Source organism: Rattus norvegicus, chromosome 8 (assembly GCF_036323735.1).
Source record: "Rattus norvegicus strain BN/NHsdMcwi chromosome 8, GRCr8, whole genome shotgun sequence".
In the NCBI taxonomy this organism is placed as follows: Eukaryota; Metazoa; Chordata; class Mammalia; order Rodentia; family Muridae; genus Rattus; species Rattus norvegicus.
This window is the reverse complement of record NC_086026.1, coordinates 115,577,104-115,605,064: the sequence shown is the minus strand read 5'-3', so window position 1 is coordinate 115,605,064 and position 27,961 is coordinate 115,577,104. Positions and strand designations below refer to the sequence as shown.

Here is a 27,961-nt window from a genome sequence, read left to right as displayed (position 1 = left end):
CATTTTATTTTGTAGATTGTCACTTGAAGGTGATAGGCATGTCTAATGTCACAGCTTTTGACAAATCTGTCCCCTTCCAAGGGTCCAGTGTCCTCACACTGACCCTGCCATGTGGTGCTGGCAAAGAACTACACTCCAATTTGATGGCTGACAAACCTGAGGTGTAGAGCATTCCAGAGATGTGCAGGGATCTGTGAAATGGGAATACGGCAAGACAGACTCGTGAATGAAAAGCTGCAGCTAGCTCAGGGTAGTTTTTACTTACCTTTCCTTCATTTCTGGAGAAAACTTGGGTCCTAGAATTTCCACTGCTCTCTTGCCTGTGTGCATCATCATTGTTGTCGTCATCATCATCATCATCACCACCATCATTATCACCACCACCACCACCATCACCACCACCACCATCACCAGTATCACCACCACCACCATCATCATCATCATCACCATCACCACCATCATCATCACTATCACCACTACAACCGCCATCATCATCACCACCACCACCACCATCACCACCACCACCACCAACACCACCACCACCACCACCATCATCATCACTATCACCACTACAACCGCCATCATCATCACCACCACCACTACTACCACCACCACCATCATCATCACTATCACCACTACAACCGCCATCATCATCACCACCACCACTACCACCACCACCACCATCATCATCACTATCACCACTACAACCGCCATCATCATCACCACCACCACTACCACCACCACCACCATCATCATCGGTGGTGGCGGCAGCAGCAGCAGCAGGGCACTATGGTGGTCTGGCACTGGGAAAATATGACTGCTCTTTTACACCTAGGTTTTTTTTCCCTTTTCCCTTTCACCCCTTTCTGATCTCAGGTAGCACAGGCTGGCCTCAAATTTGTTATATAACCCAGGTTGGCCTTGAACTCCTTGCCTTTTATCTCCAAGTGCTGGGGTAATAGGTATGTACTGTTAGGTCCGTCTTACAGGCCTGGGCCAAATGGTTGGGAAGGAGACGGCAACTTGTCCTCAGGGAACACGGAGTAATAGTTATGTTGGCGTGGGGACAACACATTACCATGTGTGTGAGCATGACTCAGTGATGACAAAGATTTGGTGACGGGCCAGGCCACGTTCCAGCAGTAGCATCAACTTCAAGGTAACAGACAGTAAGTAGCAGCTTGGGCCCCAGACGGATGACAGAATACAATGTAGGCACCTTCACTGGAGTGGTTATAGCTATGTGACCTCTAGGCTGTTTCCCAAGCTGCCGAAGGCCCATGTGGACTGTAGTGTTCTCCAGTGACAAAGACTGCAGATGCCTGGGCAGTGATTAGGGCCATGTAGGCTTCCTTATTTTTTCCCATAGGATGGGGTATGTCCTCATTTAAGTTGATTTTGACTAGAAAAACAGGGTGTAGAATCGAGGTGCTCCCTGCCACCTCTAAGTGACTGTCTTGAATTTCTGTGTTGTGGAACTTCTGCTGTACCCCAGCATGACACCTTAGTCACTCGGATCAAAATGGAGGTATTTATTTGAAGTTATGGTCATTTTTACGTGTGGAGGTGAGCCTGAGACACCTCTAGTTGGCCATCATGATGATACAACCTTCAGTGAATGGCCTAACTGGTGTCTGAATCAGGCATCACAAAGACTTAGATAAGGCAGCATGGGGAGAAGACCGAGGCCAGTTGCATGTGGTCCTGCAGCCAAGGTTCCATCCCATTCCAAGAGTTTAAATTCTTCGCCAGTTGTGTGGTAGTTTGTGGATTACCATGGGTGGTTGGCACATAGTGGGAATCAGTGAGTACTCATTGCTCCACAGAGAGCTGTGCTGGCCTCTCCCCTCTGCTTGCTGGTGGAACACGCTACCTCTTGTTGATTTTTGGAGTCTAAGGAGTCATTAATTGCCATCAAAATGTTTGACACGGCTTTCCTCAAATATTTTACAACAAAGTTGTATTTATGTCTAAGCCAAGCTTTGAGAATGGGCACAGGAAGTGAATGTTAGTGTTTATGTGATCATTGTAGGGTGAACTTCAGGTTCATTCTTAAGGCCAAACATACCATTTGGGTTCTGATGTGATGTGTGCACATGAACTTCCTCCCAGCTTCCAATTGTTTGCTTTCCAGAGATCACAGTCCGGATGTATACCACTGCTAGTCCACATGGTAATAAAGTTCCAGATCCAGTGCTTACGCTAACCTCATGAGCGTGAGGAGAGCAGGAGCCATTATCAGAGGATACAAACCAGATAGAAAGAAAATGGGAAAAGATGCTAAATTAATTGTGTACATTTCCATTGTATAGTTGTCCAAGTATTTTGAAGCTGAATTCCAACTACTATAGCTTCTTTCTCTCTCTCTCTCTCACATGCACACACATGCATATGTACACATTGAGCACACGCAATCACATATGCATACACACATGCACACACTTTGACTATTGAACATTTTCAGTCTTTCAGCATATCAATATCTTTGAGGAACACAGGTCATTAGTTTTCAGATTGCCTTTAGGTTGTGGTTTATGTAATTATCTCCCCACTATGAGATTCTTTGGAGGAGTGAAGTATAAGGAGAGGTGAGTTCTAGGACGAGGCAATGTTGCCTCATTCTGCTTAGTTGAAGTTAATTGTTACCATTTGATTGTCTGCCTGCTGGGCTTCTCCGTTAAAAAGGTTATTCCTTTTGTCCTTTGTAACTTTTTAAAAAGAGATACTTTGAGATTGCAATATTGTCTTGTTAGTTTTCTATGACTGTGATAAAAAACACCATGACCAAGGCAGCTTATAAAAGAAAGTGTTTAATTGGGCTTATGGTTTTAGAGGCTTGGAGTCCATGGTGGCAGAGCAAAGGCATGGTGGCAGGAACAGCTGAGAGCTCAGCGTGCACATTCATGAATAGGCAGAGAGAGCACACTGGGAATGGCGGGTGTCTCTTGACACCTCAGAGCCTGTACCCAGTGGCACTCTTCCTCCATCAGTCTTCCCATACAGACACCAACTGGGACCAACTATTCAAATGCCCAAGATTTGTGGGGACATCTCATTTAAACCTCCACAGTTATCACCTTGTGTTTCAACAAAACTTTGTCCAATGGTTTTAGCATCCTTTGATGTGTCCAGTGGAATCATTTGTTCTAGTGGTGGTTGAAAAACGATTAAAAAAATTTAATTATGTGCGCGCGTGCGTGCGTGCGTGCGTGTGTGTGTGTGTGTGTGTGTGTGTGTGTGTGTGTGTAGGTATGTACACGTGAGTACAGGAAACTGCTAAAGGCATAGGATCCCCTAGAGGTGGAGTTCCCTGATGTGTGGGTGCTAGGAACTGAACTCAGGTTCTCTGCAAGAGCAGCGCGTGCTCTTAACCACTGAGCCCAACAAAGTAATTTTTTGATTGACTAATTCTTAAAAAGTAGATTGTTGGGTTGAGGATGAAGCTCAGTGGATAGGGGAGCTGGTTACTTGCTTATACATCAATAAAGAAGTATCTTCTTTTGTGTAACTTAATTTATTTTGTTTGGCTTTATTCATCCGGTTGGTTTAATTTCCCCTTTCTCAAGATGGGTCGCTGCCAGCAGGACGTGGTGGTGCCTATGTTTAATCTCAGCACTTGAGAGGCAGAGGCAGCAGATCTGGGTTGGAGGCCACCCTGGTCTACAGAGTGAGTGGTTGCTGCCAGGTTGGTGTGTAGCTCAAGGGTAGAATACTGACCTAAGGGGTTCAGCCCCCTGCACGGTAAAAAACAAGCATAAAACAACAACAACAACAACACAACAGCAACAACAGCAGCAGCAACAAGTATGTTGCTTTAACTTTCTAAGTTTTATTTATTTGATAGTTTCATACATGTATATAGTGAACGCCAGTCATTTTTACCCTTACACTTTCTCATACCCCACCCCTTCCACCGTTCTTCCTAAGAAGCCCCTCCTAGTTTCACGGGGTGTGTGGCCCACTGAGTTTGATTAAGGTCGCTTGCATGAGCACAAGTGGGAGGTTCTTTGCTGGCTGCTTTTCAGTGGCTACACCACCGAAGAAAATGACACCTTCCCCCCTTCCTCAGCAACCACTAACCGCCAATAGTCCTTCAGGGAGCGGTGGGGCCTCATAAGCCTCTCCCCACCCTCGGTGAAATATTGAGGGACTTTTGTTAAAATTTTAATTAAAATGTAATCACATGATATTCCCTCTTCTCCTTCCTCCTTCTGACCCCTTGTAAGTTCACCCTTACTCCCTTCCAAATTAATGGCCTCTTTCTCTTTATTACTGTCACACACATAAATGCACGCGTAAGTATATAAATACGACTTCCTAAGTATGCTTAGTGTTGCTTGTGCATATGATTCCAGGGTCGATCACTTTGTATTGGATAGCCAATGGGGGATCGCCTTGTGTTCAATAGCCAATCAGAAACTAATTCTAATTTGAACAGTCACTAGTTCCCTGCAGTTCTTTGTTCAAGTCTTGTTTAGGTGGCCATATTACTGAGGTAATGGGTGCTTCCCTGTCATTTCTAGGAGACACAGTCTTACAGCAGGCTTCTTGTTTCTCTGGATCTCTCTTTCATTGGTTATTTTATTTATTTACATTTCAAATGTCCCCCTTCCTGGTTTCCTCTCCACAAACCCCTTTTCCCATCCCCTTTGCCCCCTGTCTCTGTGAGGGTGCTCCCGGACCAACCACTTACTCCTGCCTCAGCACCCTAGCATCCCCTATGCTGGGGCATTGAGCCTCCATAGGACTAAGAGCCTCCTCTCCCATTGATACTGGCCATCCCCAGCTACATATGCATCTATAGCCATGGGTCCCTCCATGTGTACTCTTCGGTTGGTGGTTTAGTCCCTGGGAGCTCTGGGGATCTGGTTGGTTGATATTGTTGGTCTTTCTAAGGGGTTGCAAATCCCTTCAGCTCCTCAGTCCTTCCCCTAACTCTTCCATTGGGGTCTCCATGTTCAGCCTGATGATAGTTGGCTGTGACATCTGCATCTGTATTTGTCAGGCTCTGGCAGAGCCTCTCAGGGGACAGCTACACCAAGCTCCTGTCAGCAAGCACTTCTTGGCATCAGCAATAGTGTCTGGGTTTGGTGTCTGCAGATGGGATGGATCCCTAAGTGGGGCAGTCTCTGGATGGCCTTTCCTTCAGTCTCCGCTTGTTGTTCCTGCATTTCCTGTAAGCCTGGGTGTGTCAGAACTCTTTGGTGGGGGGTGGGTCAAGCTGTCTCTGGGTGTGATTGGGAGTGAATAGGCAGTAAATAGCACAGGGTCTGCTCCCAGGTGCAGATGCGAACCGGCATTTCTCTGATTCTTTTTAAATATTTACTTACTCATTTTCTTTATGTGGTTGCTGGGAATTGAACTCAGGACCTCCGAAAGAGCAGTCAGTGTTCTTAACCACTGAGCCATCTCTCCAGCCTTCTCTGGGTTTTATGTGCCTTCCCTTCCTTCTGCGATGCTCTCTGAACCTTAGGAGCAGAAATTGTAGCATAGATGTGTAGCTGGCATCCCACGATCAGCTGGGCGTTGTATTATGTGGTTTCCGTAATGGCTGCTGTGATGGTCTGTCTACATTTGCTGTGAAGAGGAGCTTCTTTGATGTGGGGTGAAAGCCATATTTATCTGAGGCTATAAGGATACGTCTCAGGGTGCAGTTAGGAGTTATGCTGGTCTAGAAAAGTGGCATCTGAGTCTAAGACCCATGACCTCACTGGTCCCGGCAGGTTGGGTAGGTTTCTAGATTCAGACATGGTTTTCTTCCTGTGAAGTGGGTCTTACATCCAATTAGATGGTTGTTGGTTACTGCCAATGTAAGATGAGTGCCACTATGGTATCTTTAGGGATATCCAGCCATGTCGTTGTCGTGGTTGATAGGCGTCACGATTGTGCAGGACTATTATTGTTTCTCTCCCTTGGCAGCTTGCACAGAAACTTCTGGTATTACGGGAGCTAGACTGCAGGCCTTCAGGTGGGATTCCGTCCTGTGTTCAGGGTCCTGTGTTCAGAGCGTGTGGTAGCTTTAGTAATAAGACCTACATTTACCCTTGGGGAAGCAACTGCGTCAACAGCAAATGACTATATTAATAGCTTTAGAAACCCCTTGGATACCCTGACCAACAATGTAAAGGAGGTTTCTCAAGCATGACACTGGGGTTTTGTTAGTCTGTGGCATTTGTGGGGTACATTACCAGCCCAAATGGCATACTCAGACTTCTTATTTTCCTGTGCCATGGGTGCTTGGCCTGCATGCATGTCTGTGCACTATGTTATGTGTGATAGCATGGGGACCAGAAGAGGCTGTCAGATCCCCGGGAACTGGAGTCACACAGGATTGTGAGCTGCTATGTGGATTCTGGGAATTGAACCTGGGTCCTCTGAAACAGCAGCCATCTCTCGGATGCCGAGTCATCTCTCCAGCTCCCGAGGGACTCAGTCTTGGCCAGGTCACCAGAACTTCAGTGAATTCATGTGAGTCCAACTGTTTAACACACTTTGAGACTGGTCTGTCTCCACTGCAGTACCTTGGTTGTTATTGGACTCTAATTTCTTTTGCTTTCCCAAACCAACCACACTTTATTTACTGTTTTTTTTTAATTAGATTTTTTTTATTTACTTTTCAAATGTTATTCCCTTTCTGGTTTCCCATTCATGAGCCCCCTATCCCCTCCCTCTCCCCTTCTTCTATAAGGGTGTTTCCCCTACTCAACCACCCCCTCTTCCCACCTCCCCGCCCTGACATTTCCCTACACCGGAGGGTCCAGCCTTGGCAGGACCAAGGTCCTCTCCTTCCATTGGTGCCCCATTTACTGGTTTTATATCCTGTTTCCATGATAGACACTGCATGTTTAAATGCAAACAAAGACTTGAACAGCTTCCTGAAATAGTATATATAATATAAATAAAGGCATTAATGTATAGGTGAAATGCTCAACACACATGCGCAGCTGTCAGATGCTTATAAATGTTGGCTTTCCAACTGGATTTTATTTACAATTATCTAAGAATGCTTATCTTTGTTATGTTTAATTGCATTAATTGTAATAAGGAGGACATAACGGGATATGAAAATGCTGATGCCTTTTTGGAAGGCTTTATTTTATATATAACTTTATTAGCTCCAGAATTAAAAATATTGAAGTACAACTTTTCTCTCCTTCCTCTCTCCCTCCTTCCCTCCCCCTCTCCCTCCCTCCCTCCCTCCCTTCCCTTCCTTTCTCCCTTCTTCCCTTCCACAGGATCTCATTCAATAGCCCAGGGTGTCCTGGACTTTACTCATGATCACTTTTCTGCCTTAACAATTCTTGGGTGGCTAAATATTTCCTTATTTTGAGACGAGGGTTTGCTGTTAGCCCAGGCTGGCCCAGATCTCTGCTCCTTTGCTCTGACTTCCTGGGTGTTAGGGATGAAATGTCATATGCTATTACAAACGTGAGGGTGACACATGAATTTATTCAGGCTCATCTTTCCTTGCCGTTTTCATGGATAACGTGTTTTGTTTTTACAAGGACGGATGCACTCAATCTTGATTACAACTCTATGAGTAGGTGCTATTGGGGAAACTAAGGCACAGAGAAGTGATACAGTTTGCCCAAGATGAACTATTTAGTGGATTTGCAGTTGAAACTCAAACACTTACCTTCCAGAGCTCTATGGTTGTGGGACTGATGGCTAAGAGCCTAAGGTGAGATGTCACCTTTTCTGCTTGGAGCCTCACATTCTGTGTGGTCAAAAAAAGAGTAGGCTCGAAACTTGATAGCTTTTATGACTGCCATTGGACATAGGTCCACGCTCAGGGGAAAGAGGTTATTTTGTGTTTCTCCAGGGAATATAAAATATGTTCCGGCTAAGCTGATTTAATCAGGCAGATGTCCTCTAAGATATTAGACGATGTCTGGGTGCTGCAGATGTTTATCGGGTCATCTAACTCTTGTATAAAAATACAAGTAAAGTCACCCAGAAATGTTTATGCTTCAGCAAATGAATTCAGTGTGCAAAGTGGGAGTTCTGCACCCCCTCCAGGCCCATAGGCTTCCCCCGTCCACAAAACACATCTGCTCAGCTATCAACAGCAAGTCTGAGGTGTACCCTTCAGTGTTTACAGAGTTCTTCCTGATCGGACGAATGGTGCATTTTTCTTGCACAGTTGAAGCAATGTGTCGAGGTTTATCATCATCATCGTCATCATCACCACTACCATCATCATCATCATTATCATCACCACCACCATCAACATCATCTTACATGCATGCGTGCGTGCATACGTGTGTGCGTGTGTACTTGCCCTCATACACATGCAGAGAGGACAGAGGTTGATGTGACGGTGTCTTCCTCAGTCGCATTTCCACATTAGCTTACTTATTTAGTGTGTATGTGTTTGTTTGTTGTGTGCACTCGTGTGCTATGGTACAACCGTGGCTGTCAGAGGACAACTTGCGAGTGTTGGTTTTCTCCCTCTGTAATGTGGGTTTCAAGGATTGAACTCAGGTCGTCAGCCTTCAGAGCAAGTAGCTCTGAAGCTGGGCTCTCTTGCCTGCCCTTCAACTTTTTATTTTTATCTTTTGAGACAAGGTCTCTCAAAGACCTGACTCTTGTCATTTTGGCTAGACTGGCTGGGCCATGAGCCCCCAGTGTCATTCTTTCTTCCTCCCCTCCTCTGTGGAGAGGTTGGGGTTACAGGCTACATGCTCATACCCGGCTGCGTGAGATCCTGTCTTCCAAATCTTTTTTTTTTTTTCTGTAGTACTGAGATCTAATTTCCATACAACGTGATACACTCATTTTAAATGAAGACACGCTTTTTTTTTTTTTTTGGTTCTTTTTTTCGGAGCTGGGGACTGAACCCAGGGCCTTGTGCTTCCTAGGCAAGCGCTCTACCACTGAGCTAAATCCCCAACCCCTGAAGACACGCTTTTAAACTACAAGGTCTCTTTCTTTTCTTGTCTCTCTCTAGGATCACATCAACATGGGGACTTGGAAGACATTGTGGTTGATCATCTCCTTTGCAGCTGGTTTGGGCTTCATCAAGTCACAAAGGACTGGTAATACATGAAAATCTTTAAAAGTCCAAATGCTTGATTGCTAGGGACCTGGTACTAGTGGCCATCTTAGGAGGAAATACTATGAGAGGATGATGATGATGATGAGGAGGAGGAGGATGATGGTGGTGGTGGTGATGATGATGGTGGGAATATACTCCTTGAAGGAGAATTTCCTTGGGACCCGGAAGCACTAAGTGAGGGGCAGGTACTTGATTTTATATAAAAAATACTTAACCCCAAATGGTAAGACAAGTAGATGCCTCACGAGCACCATGCTTCATACTGTACTGCCAGGCTCCAAGAAGCCTGTGGTACAGGGCTTTGGAAGAGTTTCATGCTCTGCTTTGTCTCCAGGACAGAGCTGTTCTGAGGTGACTGTCATCATGAGGTGGCTACTTCTGCCCAACGCTAGCGACACTTCTGTAATTTCTCGTAGTCTTTCTGTGCATGTGGGAATGTTCACGCAGTGTGCATATAGGTGCGTTCATGTGTGCTTTGGGGGTGCGTGTGCACACCTACCTATGTGCATGCGAACACATATTCCACATTATTGTTTGAGTCAGGAGCTGTCACCGAAACCAGAGCTTGATTCCGGTAGACCGTCTGGCCAGTGGGCTCAGGGGGTCAACTCGGCCTCCCTCGGGCTGGGTTTCTAGGTGTGTACTGCTGCACCCCGTTTCTACCCAGGTGCTGAGGATATGAACTCAGGACCTTACGGCTGCAAATGCTTTACTGACTTTGGCCATAAAGCCAAGTGGAGTCTGACTGTAGAAAGGACAGACAGGTAACATACCTTGGCCCTTCAGAACTGTTGCTCTTGGTTTCTCCCATCGGGAAGAGAAGATCAGCAGCATCCCCCCAGCCCTTTTGGCAGCCATTTTAATAGGTTGTGTGGAGTTTTCAAAATGAACGTCTTGTCGAGGGAGCATCGACTGAGTGCCTCACCGAGACACCACTGAGGTGTTAGGATACTCAAATGCCGTCGCACACACTGTCAGTTGGTGGAAGACTCCCAAGCTCTCTCCATTTTCCCCTTGGCTCTGTCTCCCCTTCCGATGAACTGAGCTGTGACAGCAAGCCTTGTCATGTTTCAAATACCTTCTAAAGCTGAAAAAGACCTGTGGAGACAGGATGAGGAAAGTATAGGGTGGCTTCTTCTGGTAGAACCAATACTGGCTGGGAAAATTAGGCTCCAGCCAGAGGCGGTTTCTTCAAGTAGAAAGACTAGGGGAAACTTCATGACTGTGTCTGCTCCTGTACGAGGTGTGTATTGGTCAGTGTTCTTTAGAAAACAGTGGGTAGAGTGAGTGTGTACCTATTAAAACGGGATGCGTGAGAGTGGCTTGCAGGCTGTGGTCCCAGCAGTCCAGCCATGCTGTCTCCTGATGGCAAGCCCATGAACATGGGGCTTTTTCGACCATCGGACTGGATATCTCGGCAGCCCCAATCTGGTGCTGGAGTTGCAGCAGCAGGATAGATGAACTTGCCATTGAGAGTGAGAGCAAGCAGGCAAAAAAAAGGGCAAAAGCTTCCTTCTTCCACATCCTTCTACATGGGCTGCCATCAGAAGGTGTGGCCCAGATTTAGGGTGGGTCTTCCCACCTCAAATTATTCAATCAAGAAAATCCCTCATGGGCATGCCCAGCTTCTTGGTTTTAGTTGATTCCAGATGTTGTCAGGTTGCCAACCAAGATTAGCCACCACAAGGGCAGAAACCGATTAGGCATTCCTGCACTTGTCGCTGAACCCTCTCTTCCCGATGGGAGAACCCAAGAGCAACAGTTCTGAAGGGCCAAGGTATGTTACCTGTCTGTCCTTTCTACAACCTGACTCCACTTGGCTTTATGGCCAAAGTCAGGCAAACTTCTACAAGGTCTGTCCCAGGACTCGAGACACAGGGATTTGATGTGCTTGGATTTTACCGAGTTCCCCACAGCTGTTCTCTGTTTTTGCTTGCCTTGGGTGTTTACTTTCTACAGTATGGGCTTATAATTTAACTTTTATGGCTTGGATGTTGGAAAAGCCGGGCTCTGTAGCTCTTTGGAGGATTGCCAGCGGGATGCTTTGCTGGTCAGTTTTATGTCAGCTTGACACAGGTTACAGTCATTTTAGAGGAGGGAATCTCAGTTGAGAAATGTCACCTCCAGATCAGCTAAGCTCATTGTATATTTTCTCGATTGATGGCTGATGTAGGTGGGCCCATCCCACAGTGAGCGGTGCCACCTCTGAGTGAATGAGATATCTTATACAGTGGCTACTAGCTGTCTGTGACTATTTGAGATGTCTATTCATAGTCTATTGTGACCATTTGATCATGTACGTATACAAAGGCGGTAAAAGTCAGAGTCCCATTTTTCCTTCACAGTAGCTGTGTTCCTAGCTCTCAGTGGTCCCATGTGACTAGTGGCTACACCATTTAGCGTACTGGCTACAATAATTTCCTAGAGCTCAATTGATCACATGGGACTAGTGGCTACACTAGTGCACTGGTTACAATAGTGTCTAGTTCTAAAATTTTAATTTCTTCATTTGTTTTCATGATTGTTCAAGAGTCCCATCCTTGGGCCAGCAAGATGGCTCAGTGGGTAAAGGCATTGACCATCCAATGGGGCAAGTCTGGTGAACGCACGTGAAGGTGAAAGAGGAGAAGTGACTCTATGAAGTTGTCCTCTGACCTCCACACACATGCTGTGGCACACACAATCCGCTGCTGCTGCCAACAATAGCAGAGCTCCTTCCTTGTAAATGCTATCTTCTCTCTCCCTCTCCCTTTCTTCTTATTACAGGCATAGATGTGAGCAGTTAACTGCAGTCACTGTGGCAGCTAGAGGGATATGTGGGTCAAGCCCTCTGGGTGGGTCAGACCTCCACATTAAGGAGGTCTGCGTGTTTTCTAACAGCGCCCACTACTGGCGAAAAGCTGGGGTTTCTTATTAAGTGGGCAGGAGGTTTGGAGAACCTGGTGTGGGACCCAATTAAAGGGGTTACACATGTGAGGAGAGGAGGGGAAGGTGGCGGGTGAGCGAGGATAGACCGTAGGCAGTAGGCATCGGGGGCAAAGGACAGCTGCGCCAGCACCCCTGTGGGGAGGAGGGCCCTGCGATGGATGAAACTGGCTCTCAGCTGATAGTTGTCAACGTGTACTTTTGAACTCATGGCAACTCTCTTTTGAAGTCTGCAGGGAGGCCTCTGTGGGAGACATCGTGTTTCTGGTCCACACCAACATCGACCCCCAGCATGCCCAGAGTGTGCGGAACTTCTTGTATATATTGGCAAACAGTTTACAAGTCGGCGGAGATAACATCCGTGTGAGTCTGGCCCTGTACGGTGATACACCCACCACTGAGTTCCTGCTTTCGGCCTATCCCCGCAAAGGTGATGTGTTGAAGCACATCCGTGGACTTCAGTTTAAGCCCGGAGGCAACAGGATGGGCCAGTCCCTGCAGTTCATCCTAGAGCATCACTTCCCGGAAGGAGCCGGGAGCCGGGCAAGCCAAGGGGTGCCTCAGGTGGCCCTGGTGATGAGCACTGGTGTAGCTGAGGACCACTTTCGTGAACCTGCCGAAGCTCTCAAGAGAGAGGGAATCTTGCTATACGCCATTGGAGTCAAAGACGCAGCTCAGGCCGAACTCAGGGAGATTGCGAGTAGTCCCAAGGATAACTTCACCTTTTTTGTTCCTAACTTCTCTGGCTTGCCTGGCCTCGCCCAGAAGCTGCGGCCAGAGCTTTGCACTACACTAGCAAAGGTAGTGCAACATACTGAGCAGGGATCTCCAGGTAACTTCTTCTTTCTCATCTGGACATTAAAGAACTCCAAACTTTGTCTTTCTCATACCCCTTTACTATGCTCTTGTTTATACGTGTGTAAATTCAACTCAGAGGTTACAAATTCACGCATCAAGATATATCTGTTTCCCCAACCATTGGCCACGACTCTCACATCCCGGGGGCCTGTGGCGGTGCCATACACGGAACCAGTGTAAACCCAGTTTTGAAGGAAGGATTATCTGTTCCTAGAATAGCATAATTTTTCATGGGTTTTCCTGCCCATCTCGCATGGCCAAGGGGCAGGAGGTGAGTGGACCAGGAGGCCCCCAGGGCTTTTGTTTGCCTCATGGTCAGTATGCTGGTTAAGAGGACACATTTTAGAGAGAAGAAAGACCCCAGCTTAGATCCTGTCTCTCACTTCTGGTGCCATCTTGGACAAGCCATTTAACCTCTCAGAATCTGAAATTTCTCCCTAGGACGATAACCCCTGGATCAGAGAGTCAGAAGCATTAAACAAGATTGCATAGTTACAAAGCTTGGCACAATGGCTCCCCAACTAGGGTTACCCACATGTTTTGCCTGTTGGCGCCTGTGAGAGCATATGCCTGTCTTCCACTTCCTTCTGCCCTTGATAGGACCCAAATGGATGAAAATAGTTCATAAGTTGGTTACTCAGCCTTATTGGAAAACACTCAACTTTGTTTTTCAAAATTCTCTTGACGGATTCATTTTAGACTTCCTAAGGCATAAAACTTCAAGTTGAGAAAGAGATGACTGTGTGTGGTCCCGGTCGAACTCCACAAGAGGACAGCCCCCTCCCCATTGTCTCATTATTCTGATATTTCCTTTTAAAAGCATATGACTCGGAAGGTGTGCTAAAACCCGACAATGTGTGGCATTGAACAGAGATCATATACTTTAAAAATAGCACCTCAAGGTTAACAAAGATGTCATATGTATGTAGTCATAACTACCACCCGCTTGTAGAGCACAGCAGTAGTTCTTAACCATCCTAAGGCCACAACCTTTTTTTTTTTTTTTTTTTTCTTTTTTTCGGAGCTGGGGACCGAACCCAGGGCCTTATGGTTGCTAGGCAAGCGCTCTATCACTGAGCTAAATCCCCAACCCCGGCCACAACCTTTTAATACACTTCCTCATGTTGTGGTGACCCCCCCCCAACCACAAAATTATTTTCATTTCTACATAACTGTAATTTTGCTACTGTTATAAGTCATAGTATAAATATCCCTGTTTTTCAGTGGTCTTATTAGACCCCAGTGAGAGGGTTGCTTGACTCCTTGAAGGGGTTGCGACCCCCAGGTTAAGAACCATGGCTCTATTTCAAGCCTTACTTACATCTCTCATTAGGATGTTCAGTGGTCTCCGATTTCTAAATAAGCAGGATGGTTAGTATGACTACTTTTGCGTTTCTCAGATACGGAAACTGAGGTTTTGGCACTCTTAAGTATGTGGTACAGCTAAGGAGTTGTTTCCCAGAACTGCTAGACCTCTTGTCTAGGGCAGGTGTGTTAGAGTGTTTCCAGAAGCAGAGCCCATGGCAAAAGCTGGAAGGACATAATTTAATGTGATTTCCCATAAGGCTGTGCTAGAGATGCAGAGGAAGGGAGGAACGGCGTGAACTCTGCCAAAAGGTCCTCAAAGCCGGTGTTGTCCTGACCCTTTGTGGGAACTCAACAGCACAAGTTTTGTGGGAACTTAAGAGCAGATTTTATGTCTCGGGGTTGTCTTGACCCTGAATCTAGACCCAACAAGAATATGGCTTTTGTAAAATTGAGAAAAAGATAGTAGGGGTGTGTGTGTGGGGGGGAGTCCTCCAAAGATCAATGCTTGGAAATGGTCAGAAGGAGTCAGTAGGACCCAGGCAGAGTTGCATGTCTGATATAGTAGATGGTTTTCAAACCACCCAGGAGTTGGGAGGTATTTCGGTGGCAGGAGAAGAAAAGTCTCAAAGAGTGACAGATCACAGGGCCGCTAAGTGCTAGACCGGCAATGAGACTTACTGTAGAGAATGGGACATGTCCTAGCTCTTTGACCTGTCAGGGCCAGCATGTGCCTGGAGAGGAGATGTTCATCCCAAGAGGGGAGACAGGACATAAGACCATAACTCTTTCAGTATGCTGTTAAAATTGCAGAAGACTTACCTTCTTGATGTGAGTCTGGGGGGATTTTAAGGCTGGCAGCAGCAGCAGCAGCAGCAGGAGGGTGGGCCTGAAGCCTTTGAAGATGAAGAGGGGAGGGGAGGAGAGGACACACTCCTGCACACCATCTTTCTCCCTTCCTCCGGCTCAGCATTGTGCTTTACCACCTCTAGGTATTTAGAACGAAGCCTCTGAGACTCCCTTCTGTTTACTCCTCTCTTGCAGCCTGCACAGAAGCATTCCTGGCTGATATTGTGTTTTTAGTAGACAGCTCAACTAGCATTGGACTCCAGAACTTCCAGAAAGTAAAAAATTTCCTCCACTCCATTGTCTCGGGGCTTGACGTCAGAAGTGATCAGGTGCAAGTGGGGCTGGTCCAGTACAGTGACAACATCTATCCAGCCTTTCAGCTGAAGCAGTCCTCTCTAAAGAGCGTGGTCCTGGAACAGATCCGGAATCTGCCCTATAACATGGGGAGTACAAATACCGGAAGTGCCCTAGAGTTCATCAGGGCCAACTACTTGACCGAGATGAGTGGCAGCCGTGCCAAGGATGGGGTTCCTCAGATAGTTATTCTGGTGACAGATGGGGAGTCCAATGATGAGGTTCAGGATGCGGCTGACCAGCTGAAAAGAGACGGGGTCTTTGTGTATGTGGTAGGGATCAATATTCAAGATGTCCAAGAGTTGCAAAAGATAGCCAGCGAGCCATTTGAGGAGTTTCTCTTCACCACAGAAAACTTCAACATCTTGCAGGAGCTCTCAGGAAGCCTCAGTCAGGCTGTGTGTTCCACAGTGGAGAGAGAGATGAAAAGTAAGCCCTGTTCAATCTACCACTGACTCTACCAGTGAACCACAATGTAGCAATGGCCTTCCGAAGGGGAAGGAAGGTCTACCATCATGGGAGCATCTGGGGATGTTTCCTAGAGCAGAGGAAGTCTGAGTTGGCCTTGAAGGATGAGTAGAGAAGCTCGTAGGTAGAAAAGAAGGGAGAAGACTTGTTGTTGTGTTGTTTAGAAGAAACAGCCGGGGCTTTGGAGTGCACAAGTCATACTTTTAAAATCTTGCATATGCAATTTACTCTCAGATCCAAAAGAAACTCTAATTCCCCAGACTCAAAAAGGCACCTCCATATATCCAGAATGAGCTCAACCGGGACTGTAGGAAGATCACTGGCAGTTAGATAAAAGCCAGCATTCTCCAGGACCTTGTGAAACTGGTCTCCATCTGCCAAAATGAGTCATTTCCTTTACCTCTGGCAGAAGGGACAGACGGCTGGCTACTTGTGGCGCCTATTAGTGTATCAGAGCTTATGCTGGCCTTCAGACTCCCTCTGTATCACAAGCACCTGTTACACATTTCAAAGTCCATGTATCCCAGCCCTTGTCACCCCTCCTCTCCCCTACACTCTCTCTGGCTCATGGGCTTCCATTCCCCAGTGCTCATCCTTCTTAGAATCAACTATTCCTACTACTCTGCTGTGGCTAGTCTTGCACTCTATTGTCTATCTATCCCCCAGCTCCACGGTCTCACCATCTCCACTATTCTCTCCCACTCTCTTGTTTCCATAGCCCTGGCCTTGTCAGACGTGTCCGGTCTACTTCTTTCTCCCTCTGCTCTGGATTCTTCCAGATGCCTCTAGATATTCTCTCTCTTATATCCAATAAAACCCTTCCCCTCCGCCGCACCACAAAGCAGGTCATTTTGGTCGTTATGTGAACCTTGAAGTAGCTTCACTTCACCTCAGTGTCTTCACCTGCATGATGGAGATGATATGGTTGTAGCAGAATCACGTATAAGGATCAGATGAGACGAAGTGTATAAAGAGCCGTGACTCACAGAAGCCACACAGTAGGGGCTTGTTTCTTGCCTTCTCCATTGGAGGGAAGATTTAAAAAAAAAAAAAAAGAAGCAGGTAGTAAAGAAACAGGCCAGAAGAGGAGGAGGAAGAGAAGAGGGAGGTAGAGAAGGAGGAAGTGTAGAGGAAGAGGGAGGGAGGGAGGGAGGGAGGGAGGGAGGGAGAGAGAGAGAGAGAGAGAGAGAGAGAGAGAGAGAGAGAGAGAAAGAATATGCCTGTGTTGGAGTTCTATGCAGAGGAGGGGCAAGTCCTGGGTGCACACTATTGTATAAATACACTGCCCGTCTCTCTTGTAGCCCATACCAAACCATGCTTGTACTCCATTTCTTTACAAGAACTCAAGTTGATTCACCTTTTCCTGTCTTCTCCTCCCACCTCCTTCCTTTTCTTTAGAGCCTACCGAGACCTACGCAGACGTGGTCTTTCTTATTGACTCATCCCAGGGGACATCCCAGGCCAGTTTCCGGTGGATGCGGCATTTCATCGCTAGAATTATTGACATGCTGGAGGTTGGCAAGGACAACTACCGGATTGGGCTGGCTCAGTATAGCGACCAAGGTCACACTGAGTTTTTGTTCAATACCCACAAGACCCAGAATGAGATGGTCGCGCACATCTATGAGCACTTGGTGCTCCAAGGTGGCTCCAGGAAGACAGGTCAAGGCCTTCGGTTTCTTCATCGGACTTTCTTCCAGGAGGCAGCAGGAAGCCGGTTCTTACAGGGTGTCCCTCAGTATGTGGTAGTCGTTACCTCAGGCAAATCTGAGGACGAGGTCCGAGAGCCTGCACAGATCCTGAGGAACAGAGGCGTGGTCATCATGTCCGTGGGCTTGCAGGACTTTGACAAGGCAGAAATGGAGGGGATAGGGCCTGTAGTGCTGGTGTCTGACCTGCAGGGAGAAGATGGAGTCAGTCAGCTAATACAGGATGTGATTATGTCGATCCAGGGGAGTTCACAGCCTCCACAGGTTTTGGTCAAGTTTGCGAAGGAAGTTGTAGAAGGTAAGTAAACCTCAGTCCTTGGCTATGTGAGTCACCAGGAAGTCACAGGGCATGAAGAAAATGTAGGGGTCTGGGGGTGTAGTTCAATCGATAGAATGCTTGCCTAGCATGCATGAAGGCTTGGGTTTGGTGCCTGGTACCACACATAAACTGGTACAACCAAGCATGCTTGTAACCTCAGCACTCTAGGTGTAGAGAGACAGGAGGATCTGAAGTTCAAAGTCAGCTTCGTTAGTTACTGTGTTTGATGCCAGCCTCTCTCCATGAAGTCATGTTATTTACTTTATTTTTCTAAAGGTAGAGGAAGAAGTGGAGGAGGAGGAGGAGGAGGAGGAGGAGGAGGAGGAGGAGGAGGAGGAGGAGGAGGAGGAGGAGGTGGTGGTGGAAATAGTTGGGAAGCATTCTGCATCCCTCAGTATGAGGGACTCGTCCCTGTAGACAGGGAGGAGAAAGAGGACTCGGGAATGCCTGTTAGATATCTTGAGGTACCCGCAGTCACCACTAATACGCTGCTAATAGTCTGGTTGGAAATGATTTCTCCTCACATGTCTCGGTTAGCTGTAAAGTCCAGTGGTGCTATCTGTTGGTCTTACCTGGGCCTATTAGCAGGTCTGAGGCTCAGCTGGGGTTGGTTCTGCTTCTGACGTGATCCAGCTACTCTGAGCAAATTCTTCCTGTGGCAATTGCAGAGACACAGAGAAAAATCCAACTGTATAAGTGCTTTTCATATCTCTCCAGCACCTACGGGCTATTAGTGAGAGCAAGTCACGTGACCGTCATCATCTGTGGAGGAAGAAAGTATATTTTTTCCACGGGCATGAGGAACACGGAGCGGATATTTCTGAATAATAACCCATGCTAGCAATATGTTTTTTAGACAGACCATCAACCTTTCATTTTAGTTTACGTGAATGGGTGTTTTGCCTGCATATGTGTCTGTGTACCATGTGTGTGCCTGGAGCTTGTGGAGGCCAACAGAGGGCGTTGGATTGGATGGAGTTGCAAAAAGCTGAGGGCCACCCATGGGCTCTGGGACTTAGATTCTTTGGAAGAGTAGCGAATTCTTTCAACTGCTGGGCCATCCCTCCTCCCTCTTGTTTATTATTTTTATTCATATGTGTATGTACCTGTGTGAGTTTGTGCGTACCACATACATGAAGGAGTCCCTAGAGTTCCAGGTGGCTGTGAGCTGTCATGGAGATGCCTGGAACTGAGCGGAGCTCAGTTCAAGAGCAGGAAATACTCTTAAGCACTGAGCCACGTCTTCAGCCTCTCAGTCAATTAGTCAATCTCTCTCTCTCTCTCTCTCTCTCTCTCTCTCTCTCTCTCTCTCTCAACGAAGTCTCACTAGATAGACCAAGATGACCTTGAACTTGTTATTCTCTGCCTTGGCCTTCCAAGGGCTGGGATTATAGTATAGGTATGTCTCACTGTCTGTCTAGTTAACCTGATGTTCAGGGAAAGATTTTTGCACAATTTGCAGACCTTCATGAAGGGGGCAAAAGTGATTAAACAAAGTGTGTTTCAGACCCATAGAGAGGATTTTTTTAAGATTTATTTATTTAATTGCATATGAATACACTATAGCTATCTTCAGGCACACCAGAAGAGGGCATCAGATCCCATAACAGATGGTTGTGAGCCACCATGTGGTTGCTGGGAATTGAACTCAGGACCTCTGGAAGAGCAGTCAGTGCTCTTAACCACTGAGCCATCTCTCCAGCCCTCATAGAGAGGATTTTGACTCATAGTCTTCTTGAAGGTAGAAAAATGAAGGAAAAAGCCAGCCAATATCCCGAGCTTCTAAGGTTGTTAGACAAAATGGAAGGTGGTCTTGAGTGGTTTTCCCTTCCTTCCTTCCTTCCTTCCTTCCTTCCTTCCTTCCTTTCTTTCTTTCTTTCTTTCTTTCTTTTTTTTTTGGTGAGATTTTTTGGGATATACATGTACCTCTTGATGCATTTTGATTACAATGTAAAAAAAAGACTTTCTCTAAATTCTAAAGCACACAATTAGAAGTTAGTATACTGTAACTTAAAACCTTAGACACATTATTATGACAGACGTCCAAGCTTTATATACGAGTGTTTCCTTATTCCTCTACTCTCAGGCTGAGACCCTCTGTGTCTTTCGGTTTTCAGAATGTCTGGCTCCCATTCCAACTGACCTCGTGTTCCTCGTTGAGGAATTTACCAGTGCCGGGCAACCCAATTTTCAGCAAGTCATCAAGTTATTGAAGACCACTGTCCACTCTCTCAACATCCACCCTGATATCGTGAGGGTCAGCTTGGTCTTTTACAGTGAGAAACCACAGCTGAAGTTTTCTCTGAATACATTTCAAAATGCTGCCCAGGTCTTAACCAGTTTGGACCAGTTAACCTTCAGAGCAAGACGAGGAAGGACGAAGGCAGGGGCTGCTTTGGATTTCCTGAGGAAAGAAGTTTTTCTTCCGGAGAAGGGCAGCCGGTCCATTTGGGGTGTACAGCAGATAGCTGTGATCATTATGGAAAGTCCATCTCTAGACAATGTGTCTACACCGGCTTCCCACCTCCGCAGGACCGGGGTCACCATCTATGCAGTGGGCATCCAGTCTGCCTCTGAGAGTAAGGACCTGGAGAAGATTGCCACATACCCTCCTGGGAAGCACACCATTCACCTAGAGTCCTTTCTGCAGCTCGATGTTGTGAGAAAAATACTTAATAAGAAGCTCTGTCCTGAGACTTTGGGCAAAATGCCTCCTGTGGGCAGCATGCCTCCTGGGGCCGAAATGCCTCCTGGGGCCGAAATGCCTCCTGGGGGCAAAATGCCTCCTCTGACGGGTTGTACTCCACAGAGCATGCAAAAAGGTATGCGGGATTGTCTGCGTTTGGGGTGTGTGTATCTCCTTCCTGCCTCTTCCCTGCCGTGGAAAGAATCGGGGCCAACTCGTTAAAAAAAAAAACATCAGAAACCTCGACTTTGAAAATCTTAATTTTGTCCTGATTGTAAACACTACAGAGGAAGTTAAGTTTCTAGTAAAGAGCTTTTTTTTTTTTTGTTTGTTTTTGTTTTTTTTTTTTTTTTTGTTTTTTTTTTTTGAGAGGATCTCTCATAAAACAGACTGGCCTGCCTCCAATTTACTACCACCTGATAAAATCCCCCTGCCTCTACCTCTCAAGTGCTGGGACTGGAGTCCTCCCATCACCACACCTGGCTTAAATGTGTAAAATTTAGATCCCTTTGGCTGTTATGAGGGCCTTTGTGTCGCTTCTCTCTTTTTCTCTGCCCTACTGGCATTTCTTAGACTCCACTTAGAGGAATAGATCTAAATTCAAATCACTGAAAGGCAGATAATTGACTTAAAATTCAAGCCTGTGTGATTATATCTTGGTGCGGGGGGATCACTACAGTTCTATTTTTAAAAAGTACTAAATGAGTTTTACATTTTCTTGATTTCTTGTCCCGGGGTTTAGAAATATGAATTATGCAAACGGGTCTCCATCTTTTCCCACTGATCTGTGTGTTTTGGTCCCCCTTTCTGTTCTAGTAATGAGAAATTTGTTAAAGAAGGCTTTCATTTCCTGGTTCATTCCCTGCTTATCTCCTATTAGGCAGAAGAGGAGGAAAAGAGCTAATTGGTAAATGGTTAGAGGAATCTGAGAGCTGACTTCTGTCCCAGGCTGTGCAGTAGGCTAAGAAGGTGTCTGGAGTCAGAAAAATCATCCCAAAGTCTAGAGTTTGGAGGAATCTTAGACATTAATAGAGGCTTCAGTGATTTTACCAGAATTCTTCCTGGATAATCATATTGATCAGAATACCTACCAGTTATGGATTAATGTAGACATATCACACAAACACACAGGCACACATGCATGCACACATACGTGCACACACATGCTTGCACATGTGTGTGAGCCTTTTAAACACTTGGTGCTCAGGAGAAGCCTGAGGAATGTCCTCCCTTGTCCTTTTCCTGAGAGCTATCTCAGTTTGACAAGATTAGCAAGAGTGTATGACTCTAGGTGTCCAGGGCCCTGGGCTCCTTAGAACCTGAGGAAGAGCCTGGCTTATCATGTTTGTCTGCTACTGTGTGAACTTCATGCAGATATTCCTTCCTGCACAGTGGTCCTTCCCTCAGTGTCTAGACAGTGATCTGCCTGTCACCTCCCATGGGGCGGACTTCCTCCTGTAGACCACATGCCAACACAAAAATACAACTTTCACTTTAGCGGTGAGATACTCTGTTCTGGAGCCAAATATGAGTAAGAACGACACCATGTCTTAGTTATTGTTCTATTGCTGTGAGGAGGCACCATGACTAAGGCAACTCTTATAAAACTAAAAAAAGCGTTTGGTGTGGGGTCTGGCTTATAGTTTCAAAGATTTAGCCCATGATCATCATGGCAGGGAGCATGGTCACACACAGCCATGCATGGTGCTGGAACAATAATTGAGAGCTTTCCCATCCTGATCAACATGCAGCTGGCAGAGAGAGAGAGAGAGAGAGAGAGAGAGAGAGAGAGAGAGAGAGAGAGAGAGAGAGGAGAGACAGAGAGGCAGAGACAGAGAGACAAAGACAGAGAGAGACAGAGAGACAGAGAGAGAGGCAGAGAGAGATAGAGAGACAGAGACTGACAGAGAGAGACAGAGAGACAGAGACAGAGACACACAGATAGGCAGACAGACAGATGAACACATTGGGTGTGCTTTTTGGAACCTTAAAGCTCACCCCAGTGCCACGCCTACTCCAGTAAGACCACACCTCCTAATCCTTTCCAATAGTCCTTCAGCTGGCAACCAGGCATTCAAACATATGAGCCTATGGGGGCCGGTCTTACTCTAACCAACCACCTCACACAGGAACACAGATTTAAGCCATCCCAAGCTCCGTGTTCCAACATTGTAAGAATCTGAAGAGCAAAGCGAGTCCTAAGTCACAGCACTTTTTCCAGATACGATGGTGGAAACCTTAGGTAGGTGGGATGAAGCAATGTGGGGAAATCTCTGCCTTGGGTTGCAGATGCTACCCGATGACATACTTAGGCTTTTGGTTACCAGAGCCTAGTGGTCCATCAAGTTAATATATTCCAAAGGTTTTAACCTGAGGTCTGAAGAGGTGGCTTAGAGGTGAGGAGCATTGGGACATCATGGCTTGTCTGCATGGCAGACCTCAGCAGATGCTGGGAGGGTGCGGGTGCTGTGGTCCCTGGGTAGGGCCAGGAGGATGGTATCGAAGACTTCAATACAGCCCCAATAGTCTGAGTGCCCATGTCTGCTGGGATACTTTGTGACACAAAATAGAGGATCCTAGCAAACTAGTGAAACCTCAGAATAGACCTGGAGCAGGGAGGTGGCTGCTTCATTCTTCTTTACAGAAGTCCCTTCAGGTGCTGGCAGCTGACCTTCCCATAATGACAGTGGGATAGCTGGCTACTCTGGAGTTACTGTTGATACTCCATTGCTCCAAAGGCTGTATAAAAACTCTTGCTGCTGTACAGTGCAGTAGATATGTACCTTGATGCTGGAGTGTTTCCTGGGTTTCTGACTCTGCCACCTTCATCCCTTCCTGGATCCTGGTTCTCACATTGGAGGGGATTAGACACTTGGGAGTATAAGAGAATAGACTGAGTTGGGAATGAGAAGTAACCTAAGGTTTGGCTGCAGGAAAATTCAGGCTTGGTTCTGCTGGAGCTTCAGGGAAGATATGGGGAACTCACTTAAGAGTTGTCCTACCCAAGAGTGAGGGAGCTGGGGTATGTATCTATGTATCTATCTATCTATGTATATATTTATATATGTATCATCTATCTATGTATGTATATATTTAGATATGCATATATGTTTGTTTTTTGAGAGAGGGTCTCAGTGTATAGTTCTGGCTGGTCCTGAACTTACTATGTATACCAGGCTAACCTTGAACTACATACCTCTGCCTCCTGAGTGCTGGGATTAAAAGGACATACCACCAAACCGTGCTAAGAGTTGGAGCATTTAACCAACTCTGCCCACTTTTAGCTAGTGGCCGTGACTGGTCTCCCTCTGGCATTGTGTTCTGCCCAGGACAAGGCGTATGATGCTCCAGGCTCAGGGGTTTATGGGTGCTGAGGGAATAGAGTGTAGTCAGGATCAGTGGCGTTGGCTACATGCCCCCCTCCTGACATTCTGTTTTAATGGGTTGTGGCTTCTTCTCATTGGCCAGTTTGCACGCATGTGGAGAAGGCAGATATTTACTTCCTTATTGATGGGTCTGGCAGCATCAGTCCAAAGGACTTCACCGAGATGAAGGAGTTCATGAAGGACGTGATCAAAATGTTTCACATTGGACCCGACGGGGTACGATTTGGAGTCGTTCAGTACTCAGACAAAATTATAAGCCAGTTTTTACTCACCCAGTACACCAGCATGGAGAAGCTGGGGACAGCCATTGGCAACATCCAGCAGGGAGGAGGTGGTACCACCACCGGTGAGGCCTTAAGCAAAATGGCCCTGGTCTTCAGAAACACTGCCAGAACCAATGTTGCCCAATACCTCATCGTCATCACTGATGGTCAGTCTTCAGACCCAGTGGCTGATGCTGCGCAGGGACTGAGGGACACTGGAATCAATATCTATGCCATTGGAGTAAGAGATGCTAATACCACCGAGCTTGAGGAAATAGCGAACAACAGGGTATTTTTCACAGATGATTTTCACTTCTTGAAAAGCATCCACCAGGAAGTCGTTCGGGATATCTGCTCCTTCGAGAGTAAGAATTAAGACGTGATTGTATATTAATTATGCATGTAATTGGGTTTCACTATATTCTGTGTATGTATATATTTTGACCATACTCACCCCATCAGTCTCTCTTGTTACCCCTTCTTCTTTTTGCTGATCCCTCTTTTCTTTCTAACTGCTCCTTCTATTTTTGTGTTTTTTCTACCCCCTTTTCTTTTTTTCCACTCTCCCCCTGTTTGCAACCCAGGGAATTTCATGAAAGTTGCTATGTGAACACGGGTGAGAGGTTACTTACGGGAGCATGGGTACCTTGCCATGACCTCTACCGCTGATAGAGTATGATTTTTTTAAAAAAAATCTATTTAGTGCATCTTTAATTACTTGAATGGTCTTTATTCTCTTATGTAATTCACTGGCTGGTGAGTGACTTTTGAGCACAGAGTGACAGTGACCTGCCTAAACCAAGCTGGTCAAATTTTATTCTCTATCCCACAGCTGTGTCTTATTTTGAGACTAGTTTGTGCTGACTTGCAGAAAGCTTATCAACTATTTCTCATTCCCTTTAAGATTCTTTTTGTGCTGTGTATATACTACCGTTGGTGGTCGCTGGGGACTTGTAATCCGCTGGCTCCAGGTTTGATCAAATGTTCTCTTGTGTTGCTCCTACCCCCAGATTGTAGGAGCCAGAAAGCTGACATCATCTTCTTGATTGATGGCTCAGAATCCATCTCTTCTGAAGACTTTGAAAAGATAAAGGACTTCGTGAAGAGGATGGTGAATCAGTCTAATATCGGGGCTGATAAAATTCAGATTGGCCTTCTGCAGTTCAGCTCCACTCCCCGGGAAGAATTCACGCTTAAGAACAATTACTCCTCAAAGGACGAGATGTGTAGAGCCATCTCGAATGTTACACAGATAAATAGTGGTACCGAGACTGGGAAAGCCTTGAATTTCACTCTGCCCTTTTTTGACATTTCACAAGGAGGGAGACCCGGAGTTCATCAGTATTTGATTGTGATCACCGACGGGGACTCCCATGATGATATAGTTTCCCCAGCCAAAGCCCTCAGGGACAGAAACATAATTATTTTTGCTATTGGGGTGGGAAAAATTCAAAGAGCCCAGCTCTTGGCGATTACTAATGACCAGGACAAAGTATACCACGAAGAAAATTTTGAGTCCCTGCAGAACCTGGAAAAGGAAATTCTTTATGAGGTCTGTACTTCCCAAGGTGAGTGACAGAGAAGTTATTCGGCCTGTAAGCTATCTGAGATGTCAGGGACCTTGTTTGCTCTCTTAATAATGTAGAACTCTGATCCTTCTAGCTAGGCAGGAGGTGGATGGGAAGGTATCTGTCAGCTTGGAGCTCTTGGCTCAGGTTTCCCTGGGAACTCTTAATTATTCCCGTGCTGTCCCTGCCACGGTCACCTGGGACCTGAACATTCTTAGAACTGTCACTGCAATTTCTTACCACTCTCCCCTTGTTGCATGGACAAATCCAGATAGGAATGTGTGCACACAGCTTCCTGAAGGTTTGTGACTATTGACAGGGAACAAGCAGAGAGCCACCTCACTGAGACAGGCTCTCATGGAGCAGAGCACACTGTCTTTTTTTTTTTTTTTTTTTAAATAAAACTCCTGCCGAGATGGCAAGGTTCAAAGACAGTCTGACCTCATCTTGACAGCCTGGACCTGTTCTTCTCTTCTTTCCCTAAGACTTGACTTTCAGGAGGTGACAGAGATAGAAAAACAACCTCCATGGATGACTCTACAGTAAATGAGGCCATTGCAAACACTTCCGTCATCACAGCAGCTAATACGCGTATGTGCAGATATACACACAGACACATACACATGGACACACACAGACATGGATACACACACAGATACACTCACAGACACACGTACACAAATACACATACAGAGACACACAGACACATACAAATACACACAGAGAGACAAAAAGATACACATATACACAGACACATGCACACACAGACACACACAGATACATACACAGACACGCACACACATACACTAACATACACACATAGACACATGCACACACACAGATACACACACACAAGCACACACAGACACACATAGACACATGCACACACACAGATACACATACACAAGCACACACAGACACACATAGACACATGCACACACATCGCATGCACATACAAACACACACACACACACATGCACACACTCACACTCATATCTCCTACACTGCAGCTTTGAGGACTCAATCCAGGGGCTTCAGCATTCCAGGCAAACTGTTCTGCCATTATATTCCATCTCAAATCCCCAGAATAGCTAACTTTTCATTTTTTCAAATGTTTATTTTTATTTTGGGAGTATGTTTTGCTTGCATGTATGTCTGTGGACCACAAGTATGCAGTGCTTGTGGAGGTCAGAAGAGGGCATTGGATTCCCACTAGGACTGGAGTTACAGACTACTGTGAGAGGTGGGAATTGAACCCAGGTCCACAGATTACCTTCCCCATGCCCCATGCTTTGGGAATGCTAAGCACATGCTCTACCTGTGACCTTCATCCTCAAGGCAGATGGTTCTACAGTCTGTGTGGTGCCTTTTATTTTATTAATCTTTTGAGACAGGGCTTCTTTATGCATCCCTGGCTGGCCCTGAACTTGCTATGTAGACCAGGGTGGCCTTGATCTCCAGAGATCCACCTGCCTCTGCCTCTTGAGTGCTGGGATTGAAGGTGTGTGTACCACCTTGCTGGGCCACTGTTGTACCTTTTGATGCAGTATAATATAGCATGACAAAGTCTTAAAAACTTAAACATGTTGGAATCATCTGGGACAGTGTTAAAATGAAGACTGTGAAGTCAGGATAGGGGTCTTCATTTTAAACATTAATTGACTAATTACTCTTTGAAGATTTTATCCATGTATCTAATGCATATCAATCATTTTTATGCCACCATCCCATTTTTATGCCACCATCCCTTGCACTCCCTCCACTCCTGATGAACCCACTCTCCTTCCCAACGAATATCCCTGAATGCACATGTGTGTGGGTGAGCATGTGTGTATGCATGTGTATATGTGTGTGCAAGTGTGCATGCATGTGTGAGACCCATTTAGTTCAATTTAGCGGGAGAGGGGAGAGAGGGAGAAAGGAGTCAGGAAGAGAAGAGAGTCAGAGAGGTTAGGACAGAAGGAGAGAGAGGAGGAGAGAGAGGGAGAAAGGAGTCAGGAAGAGAAGAGAGTCAGAGAGGTTAGGACAGTAGGAGAGAGAGGAGGAGAGAGAGGGAGAAAGGAGTCAGGAAGAGAAGAGAGTCAGAGAGGTTAGGACAGTAAGAGAGAGAGGAGGAGAGAGAGGGAGAAAGGAGTCAGGAAGAGAAGAGAGTCAGAGAGGTTAGGACAGTAAGAGAGAGAGGAGGAGAGAGAGGGAGAAAGGAGTCAGGAAGA

General features: G+C 46.2%; 2 protein-coding genes across 4 annotated transcripts in view; one reads left to right on the top strand and one right to left on the bottom strand.

Annotated features, from left to right (window-relative positions):
- The window catches only part of Rpl29 (ribosomal protein L29), an 893,235-nt gene that overhangs the window by 344,613 nt on the left and 520,661 nt on the right, over positions 1–27,961 (bottom strand). The gene's annotated exons all lie outside the window — the stretch shown is intronic.
- The window catches only part of Col6a4 (collagen, type VI, alpha 4), a 116,344-nt gene that overhangs the window by 7,165 nt on the left and 81,218 nt on the right, over positions 1–27,961 (top strand). The window contains exons 2-8 of one of the 2 annotated variants that reach the window (NM_001412226.1): positions 8,951–9,038; positions 12,213–12,815; positions 15,191–15,778; positions 17,216–17,824; positions 19,963–20,667; positions 24,000–24,545; positions 25,191–25,748. In NM_001412226.1, coding sequence (NP_001399155.1) covers positions 8,963–9,038; positions 12,213–12,815; positions 15,191–15,778; positions 17,216–17,824; positions 19,963–20,667; positions 24,000–24,545; positions 25,191–25,748 — 3,685 coding nt within the window. In that variant the 5' untranslated portion in view covers positions 8,951–8,962. The remainder of the gene's footprint in view (positions 1–8,950; positions 9,039–12,212; positions 12,816–15,190; positions 15,779–17,215; positions 17,825–19,962; positions 20,668–23,999; positions 24,546–25,190; positions 25,749–27,961) is intronic. The other variant, XM_039081569.2, reaches the window with a different exon arrangement.